The sequence below is a fragment of the Erythrolamprus reginae genome, chromosome 2 (assembly GCF_031021105.1).
Source record: "Erythrolamprus reginae isolate rEryReg1 chromosome 2, rEryReg1.hap1, whole genome shotgun sequence".
Classification (NCBI taxonomy): domain Eukaryota; kingdom Metazoa; phylum Chordata; class Lepidosauria; order Squamata; family Dipsadidae; genus Erythrolamprus; species Erythrolamprus reginae.
This window is the reverse complement of record NC_091951.1, coordinates 224217973-224226826: the sequence shown is the minus strand read 5'-3', so window position 1 is coordinate 224226826 and position 8854 is coordinate 224217973. Positions and strand designations below refer to the sequence as shown.

Here is an 8854-nt window from a genome sequence, read left to right as displayed (position 1 = left end):
GTGCAGGGTTACAAGGCAGTAATTATGATCCAACAAAGCTAAATTATGTTGGTAAAATTACAGAATCAGATTTTTGCACAGATTTTTCTGCACATGATACTCAGGTCTAGAGCAATCAAGAGATAGGTTTGTGTGGTATAAGCAAAGCACATGATTTAGCTTAAGCCTATCCTTTGAACACAGACATTAAAAACAATTTAAATATGGGCTGTGTGAACTCAGCCATTCTGTGTTTTGAGATACTGTATTGTCCTTATACTGTACTTTAAAATAAGTGTTGAAGCATCCATTTCCAATGCTACTGCATCTTTCAAGTTGTCTAAACTTTCCTGGGATTCAGGAATTTTGGAAGAAGCTCCAACATGTTGGCTGCTAAAGATGGCAAGCTAGAATCGATTCAGTCTTTTGATCTATACGGTTTATTTCATTGTTTTGTTTCATGAATCTTTTTTTTTGAGGGGGGGGAATGATACACATCAAACCATAAACCATAAAAGTGACCCGTTATTGCTGCAATTATTTAAACACCTGAACCTTGAGGTTGGAGTGGGGGGGGGGGATGTTTGAAATTTCTGGAAAGCCGGCTAATGAAGTTTCCCTCCTCTTTATTCTAGAAGCATCTTGTGTGTCCTAGATTGTAGGGGAGATAGCTTCCGATTCCGGCATTTAAACTGCTTCTGAATATGTGGGTTCTGTTTTATGATCACAACTAATAAGAGGGATTAGAAGTATTTACATGAGAACAATGTTTTTTCTAATTCTAGCATTCTCTCAACCATGGTTCAGTGACTATCTTTGAACAAGCAGAGCATGAAGGAATGCAATTCCTTTCATGCTAGTGTTCCTAAAACCTACTCACAGAACAAGCTTTGGCTGTAATGGTTTTTTTTGGAGGGGTTACTATATCATGTTAACCCAATTTGCAGCAGGTTACACAGTACTTACTATATAGAGTAAACTCAAACCACGACTTCACGTGTTGCACGAACCCTGGGGATAACACGATTCACCCTTTGAGCTTGGCGTAGGAAGCGGCTTTCGTTCCAAAGTACTTTGTGGAGATTGCAAAAATGCCGCAGGTGCCAAACTTGGAAAGTTAACTGACTGATCAAATCACCTGCCGCCATAGCAAAAGCGATCCATTTTGGGCATGGCGATTCGTGTGTGTGTGTGTGTGTGAAACAAAAGCTTCTTTTTTTTAGGAGTTTGAGGAGGCCCCCGAGCGAAGTCTGAGGAGTCGTGGCCGGGGGAGAACAAAGAATATTTCTCTGAGCAGGGCGGGCGGACTGGAAATGGCGCCGGGCTTGTGGAAAATCTCCATTAGCCTTCCCTCAGCCGCCCCCTCGCGCTCTGATTCGGCGCCGACGCCGGAGGTCGGGCCTTGTCATTACCATGCCGAGCTGTATAAAAGGCAGAGCCGAAGGGGCCTGCCTCCTCACCTCCTCGCTGCACTGCGGAGCTGAGTAAGGTCAAGAGCTATCGGGTAAGTGGTCCCTTCGAACCCAGGCGGGGGTGTGGAAGCAAGCTCCTGGGATTATTGCCGGGCTGGGACCGTTTGAAAGACGGTGAGGGGAGGGGGGGTTCTCCGGCTGGCTACCGTGCAAAAGACCCGGTTTGAGCCTCGACGCTGTGGAGAGGGGGGGCTTTTATAGACCGTAGTCGGTGCCCGGGCGAGACCCTTGCATTGTTGGAGGGGTGGGAGGCCCGCAGCCGCGGGACCAGGATGCGCGGCGACTCGGGGGCCGCGTTCTCGGCTCTCGTTGAGGGCGAGAACAAAATTTTGAGGAAGCTTACAGGTGTGTTTGTGCGGGGGGGGGGGGGGGAAAGAATATTCCGGAAAGGCAACTGCGCCCCCCCCAAACTCTCGCAGGTGTGAAAAGCTTCAAAGGCCGCCCGTCCCAAGTCTGCGGTTTCCTTTCCCTTCTTAATTCGCCTCCTGCCCGTGAGGCGGCGGGGCTCTTTCGGAAGGGGGGAAAGGGTTCGCGGGCAGAGAAGGGAAGCTGTATCTTCCTTAAACGTTCTGCCCCAAATGCGTCCATTCTATCCAATGTTTTATTCCCCCACCCCTTACCAAAGGGTGAAAGAGAAGTTTTTCTAACTCGGGGGTCCCCAACCTTGGCAACTTTGAAGCCTGGTGGACTTCAACTCCCAGAATTCTCCAGCCAGCATAGCTGGCTGGAGAATTCTGGGAGTTGAAGTCCACCAGGCTTCAAAGTTGCCAAGGAATCACCCTCTGCTGTAAGTGAATCGTGAGGTTGGGGGGGGGGGGGGGGTTTGAAATTTCTGGAAAGCCGGCTAATGAAGTTTCCCTCCTCTTTTCTCTAGAAACGGTTTTTCCAGCAGAGAAGATGGTGAAAATCGGAATCAACGGGTGAGTTTGGTGGGGCGGCGCGGACGTGCAGCCAGTCTGCCTGTGAATGGCAGGGAGGGGAAGGAGGGGCAACTTCCATGGGAGCTTGAATAACCTATCCGGTCCAATAGGGGGACTGTGGTCTGGGGATGGCCAGTATTGCTGTCCAGCCTGAAGCTGGCTTTCAGACCTTGGGGAATCACTGCAGCCCAGCATTTCTTTCCTTTCCAAGGACATCTAGAAGTCATCCCAGCCCTCCCCCTTTCCTGCAGCTGTTTCTCTCCAACAGGATCTGCTTGTGTCTTTCTTGGCGCATACACTCTCTCTCGCTCAAGTGGCACCCGGTGTTAAATTTTTAAAGCTGCCATCTGCCTTTTCTTATATAATTTCAACGTGTTCTAGGACAGCTGAAGCACATGGAGCAGTACTCATGGCCATGCTGGCTACAGGAAACCCCGACTGACTCATTTTCCTAAATATTAATTGCTGAGTCATTCCCCACCAGGAAGCTGCAATAGTTCTCTGGTTATATTGCTTTTAATTCTATATACTTTCCCCACTCTGATATCTTTATGTGGTGAAATGCAGAGCATCTTTATAATGTCGGCAATGTCGGTCTTGAAGGGCCTATTAAGAATGTGGCCTCCTTTTGCTCTTCTTTAGCAGCCAAATACTGTAACCAGATAACTCCTAGCTGGGTATCTGACAGGGCTGGCTCTAAAGTTAGTGTCTGACCTTTCAATAGATGACGGGGGTGTAAAGAAGGGAGTTTCAAGTAGCAGTGCCTAGGAAAGACAAATGGGAAGATGCAACTCAAATTCTGCCCAAGATACTTGTGTATAAAGACTGATAATGAAATAACAGGAACAGCAGATCCTGTTTAGAGCTTGACAGACAGCATAAAATATTTCTTGGCAGAGATTTGGGTGTGTTCCCTGAAAACCCTGTAGACTTGAAACCCTGAAGCATTCTTGCCAGTTGGATAGCTCTTTCCGACTTTTCATAAGGCAGCCTTGTGCAGCTGTAAAATTGTAAATAGCTTCAGTTCCCCTTTATTCTTTTGGTAGTCATAAAAATCTGTAATTTTGAGAGCACATTCACTCTGCAAACATTTTAGAGCAATCTTACTGATTTAAGAGTGAAATCCTTTCCAAACTGCAACCTGTGCGATAATTTTAATATGTGTTAATGCTGCATTCTTTTGCAGAGGAATAAAGGTGGGTTTTGAAGGAGGATGGCCACAAGTTTGGGGGAGGGAGGGGGAGTCATTCAGTTTCCTGCAAGGATGCTCTTCGTTTCAAATACAAACTGGTCACATGGTCCTCTAAAGTCACATACAGTTTTAAGGCTTTGAAGTATGTTTCTGTAACTGGCAGAGTGACATCCCTGCCCTCCTCCCATCCTCCATTTTGTCATTGACCCCTTACCTCTGCAAAAAAATTGAGAAGAATTTTCAGAGCTGTATCCTATCAGTTTTTATTCTGGTACTGGTAGATGATTGCTCTATAAGCCGAGTGACTGTCTTCATTTGAATTCTGTAATTCGCTAAGAGTAGAACTAACCAAACATGGAACTCTGCTGTATGTATTTCAATGAGTGTTATTTCTCTGCAGGGAAGTTTTGCTGCAATTTAAAATACCAGAGAGAAGGCTCAAATAGACATTTCAGTGCTAAAGTGGAAAGTCTAACCTGAATAAGTTCCCTTTGCCCAAAACTAGATCAAAGTTTAGGGAATAAATCATAAATGGTTATAGGGTTTATATCTTAAATGTTTTGTAATATAAATTTCATCCTTATTTTGCATAGCCACTGCTAATAAACTATGTTAATGGTTCAGATCTTCTGCAGGACACCATGTTAATTTGGCTACTATTTGCCACTCAATATTTATAAGCCACCTGATTAGGTAGCTACTTCAGTCTGTTTCTTTTCCTATCCAAAAAGGAGGTCCTTGATGTTTCCTCAAACTGCTTTTCCACTCTCTTCTGCATGTTGTGCTGAATTAGTTCTCTTAACCCAGGGATGTCAAACTGGCAGCCCGTCGGCCAGATGGTGTCCTGGGCAGGCAACGCCCACCCCAGGTCCGCAAAGGGAAAAAACATTGTGATATGTCATGTGATGGCAATGTGAAGCTGCGAGCTTAACACCCATGTTTTCACCCATTCTGGAGATCACAGTTGCTTTTTATATTTTTCTTCCTTTAGTTTTGGCCGTATTGGCCGTCTGGTCACCAGAGCAGCAGTCTCAAATAATAAAGTCGAAATCGTCGCCATCAATGACCCATTCATTGACCTGAACTACATGGTAATAACCCTCTGTTGTTCTTCACGGGGCCTGAGTTTGTCTGCTTTTTTAAGGCAAAACAAGTTACACATGAACATAAAAATGTCAAAAAATAACACTCCCCTCCAATGTTCTAGAAACTTGTCCCAGTAAGCTAGACTGAGTTCATGTTGTGCGTCTTAATTTCAGATGTACATGTTTAAATATGACTCTACTCATGGCCGCTTCCATGGCAATGTCGCTGCTGAGAATGGAAAACTTGTCATCAACGGACATGCCGTCACTGTTTTCCAAGAGTGAGTGACATCCCTTCCATTCAGGTTTTCTTTACGTGTGTAGTCTATTTCTTGCTTGCAGAATCTTAAGCTGGTGTTTCTCTCTTCTTGCCAGGCGTGATCCTGCAAACATTAAGTGGGGTGAGGCTGGTGCCGAATATGTTGTGGAATCAACTGGTGTTTTCACCACCACAGAGAAAGCTAGTGTAAGTATCTGTTATAGGAGGAAGGAGCACTGTACAAATTTCTGCTGCAAGAAGAGGTATACAGTTCTGATACTGACGGAAAATTTGGATGCCCTCTGGATTAATAAGTGTTTTGTATTCTATTTTTATGAGGGTTGCGAAGAGTGGGACGTGACTATGCAACTGAACAACAAAATTCCATTAACTTTTTTTTAGAATTTTAATGTGTTATGTACATGTGCTCAAAACACTATACCCTGAGGAGGAAGGAGATCCATTGATGAGGTGCTATGAGTGAAACAATATTTTTGGCATTTGGACATGACCACTTTAAATTATCTGCTTAGCCCCCTGAACTGTGAGATAGGTGGCAAATAATTTTTTTATAAATAATAAACAATCAAACATATCCACTATATGAGAAATCCAGAAAAAAAGAATTTACATAGTAATATGTGACTAGGCTGGCTGTCCAGTCTTGGATTATTTGCATTTTTAAAAATACGATGTAAAATGTTACTCTTTTTTCCCTTTATAGGCTCACTTGAAGGGTGGTGCTAAACGTGTTATAATATCTGCCCCATCAGCTGATGCTCCTATGTTTGTAATGGGTGTCAATCATGAGAAATACGACAAATCTTTGAAAGTTGTCAGGTGACTATAGGGGAAAGCAAAGGGAGCGGGGAAGCAAGGCTGTATTGCCAGAATAACCTGGGTTTTCCAAAATGGTGCATGTTCATCCATTGAGTGCTTCCTCATCCTCCTTTTTTCCCTAGCAATGCTTCTTGTACTACCAACTGCCTGGCACCACTGGCCAAGGTCATCAATGACAACTATGGCATTGTGGAAGGTCTTATGGTATGTGAATTGCACAAGCCCTAAATTCCTCTGTTTCTCCAACACCTAAAAAGAAATCAGAATTATGTTTCATAATGGTGGTGAAATGTTAAAGGGGAATGGTGATCGTGTGTGCAAATTCCTTCCTGTGGTACTTGGAATAAAATTTTAACTTCAGGTGATATAAATGGTCTATCCTGCTTCTTCTCCTATTCCAGACCACAGTTCATGCCATCACAGCCACACAGAAGACTGTGGATGGCCCCTCTGGGAAGCTGTGGAGAGATGGCAGAGGAGCAGCTCAAAATATCATCCCAGCATCCACAGGTGCAGCCAAGGCTGTAGGCAAAGTCATTCCTGAGCTGAATGGGTAAGCCTTCTTCCTTCCTGAGCACAAAGTGCAAATGATTGCATCATAGGCCAAAACAAGGACTATGTGTATCTTAACCTGGATCTTTTCCCCCTACATTCACAGGAAGCTCACAGGAATGGCTTTCCGTGTCCCAACTCCAAATGTTTCTGTTGTGGACTTAACATGCCGCTTAGAGAAACCAGTGAGTATTCCTACAGTAGTTCTGAGCCTGCTTTACTGCTTGTACCAAGACTAAGGTTCAAAAATCTAGATCAACAAAGAGATTCAGAAAACTCATGTAATGGTTAACCAGTGTTTAGCAATCCAACTCTGATATAGTCCTTACTTTTCTAGGATTTGGGGAATTTGTTCAAAGTCAGTTATGGGGGTGGGGTTTGCCAGATTGGGAAATGCTGTTCTAAATGTATTGCAATCAAGTTCTTTCTGGCTTAATTTAAGTTACAAGTGAGGAACTTGTGGCCCTCAAGATCTTGAACATGTTTTTTTTTGCTAAGGCTGTTTGAATGGTAGCAGATATTGGTGAGGATGAATTGGCCATCAGCTTGCTACACAATAGGAAATCAGGACAGAATTCAATTGCTTAATACTTCTGTCTCCCTCGCTTGCTTTCTTAGGCGAAGTATGATGATATTAAGAAAGTTATAAAGGCAGCTTCCGAAGGCCCAATGAAGGGTATTCTGGGATACACAGAGGAGCAGGTAAAGTTGAAATTTTTGATGATACAAAAATAACAGTCCATTGGAGTGCTTTGTAACAATTTTGGTAACGTGATTAGAAATTTGGCAATAGTTTTTAGGTATTGTAGACATGACTGACTGTAGTCGTAAAATATGCTTTTTCTACACTGCCTGCAACATGTAAAATGTGGCCATCCAGTACAGCCAATCTAGATTCATTTGATTTGGCTCATATACAAGGAGGCCTAATTTCGAGACTTTGCTCTTCAATGCTTATTATCTTCATGGATTGTAACATCTACTTCTTCTCCCCCAGGTGGTCTCTTCTGACTTCAACGGTGATACCCACTCTTCCATCTTTGATGCAGCTGCTGGCATTGCTCTCAACGATCATTTTGTCAAGCTGATCTCCTGGTAAGAGATGGAAGGGGGTAAATTATGGCTGTTGGCTTATTGGATTTGGGAAGAGTTGAATGTGCAACATTTAATATTCTGCAGAGCAGCAGAGGTGTATGTGGTGGCAAGCAATGGCTTCATGCCGCTGTTTTTACTACTGCTATTTTTCTGAAGACTAAAAGAAACACTCCTTTTTTTCTTAGGTATGATAATGAATTTGGATACAGCAGTCGTGTGGTAGACCTGATGGTTCATATGGCATCTAAGGAGTAAAGACTGTACAGTTTTCTTTTTCTTGCAACTTGGCTCTGTGTCTTGCAGTTAGAGGCACTTTGTTCCATCTGCCTCTGAGGAAGTAGAGAGGCTGGAAGAAACGTGAATGTTTCAGTAACATCTCCCCTCTTAATAAAGTAATCACTGTCTCAAAACAATTTCTTCTCTTGTGTGGCAATATTGAGGTTGTAAATACAAAAGGCGGCTTTCCTAAGGTTAAGATCTAGCTTACATTTTGCAATACACCCACAACATATTTTCAGGCTCCAGGGTGCAGCTGCCATAGCATTACAATTATGAACAATTCTTTTTTAATCCTGGAGTTCATTGGCTTCATTAGAGAAATACATTTAGCACAGGCCTTCATTTTATCCCTCCTAGAATCCATTTCAGAAATCCATTTCAACTTGCATAAATGTACCCAATATTTTAGTGTTATGTTCCTCTAAAGTATATGAATAGTTTTCATCACCCAGTTTGGACATAGACTGGTGATTCTTAAACTCGGCTAAAGTATTAAAATAGCTGAAACTTGTACAGGCTTGCTCCCTTCCACAATCCTGAATAGCTATGCATGAATAAGTGGTTTTATACCTGTAGCTAAAAAACTTCTTTGGACTGAACTAAAGATATTTGGGATGACAAATGATTTCTGTTCCTGCAGAACTGTATGGAATTAGGAAATGCAAATGCTACTCTTACTACGTGAACTTGGGCAAGCTGAAACTGCTATAAGCTTCCTGTAGCAGTGGATTTAATGATATATGCATTTTCAAGGGTGACACATTTTATGGCGGGAAATCCTTGTGGGGGGAATTTTGACCTGTCAGTGAAGGGTGGGTGGTGAGAAAGGCCTTGAATTTCCTAGCTGTAACCCTAGCCCTGTGTCTTGCCCAGTTACATAACAAAGCTGCTGGTTATTGGTTAGTTGATATTTTTGCTGCTAACATCTGTTCTGGAAGAGTGAACATACTACATTTGGTTTTCCTGCTACTTCTTATCTACTCATGTGAGATGGGCATCCCCAGTCTGCACAACCTGCAAACTTTGAATATGATCCATAAAGATGAACAAAGGAGAAAAACTTGCCTGTTTATCTGGAGTCCCTGGGGTTACAAAGTGAGCATTTGGAATCCGGAAGTGAAAACACGAAGATTTGTTACATATTCATGAATAATAAATGAATATCAATGTGATATCATAAA

General features: G+C 43.0%; 1 protein-coding gene across 1 annotated transcript; it reads left to right on the top strand.

The window, feature by feature from the left end:
- The first annotated feature begins 548 nt into the window (after positions 1-548).
- Positions 549-7807, top strand: GAPDH (glyceraldehyde-3-phosphate dehydrogenase). The gene is made up of 12 exons (XM_070742101.1): positions 549-1483; positions 2326-2371; positions 4555-4654; positions 4823-4929; positions 5024-5114; positions 5632-5747; positions 5870-5951; positions 6149-6300; positions 6406-6484; positions 6918-7001; positions 7297-7394; positions 7580-7807. Exons 2-12 carry the CDS (start codon positions 2349-2351, stop codon positions 7647-7649), a joined length of 1002 nt encoding a protein of 333 aa, XP_070598202.1. The 5' UTR covers positions 549-1483; positions 2326-2348; the 3' UTR covers positions 7650-7807.
- The last annotated feature ends 1047 nt before the right edge of the window (positions 7808-8854 follow it).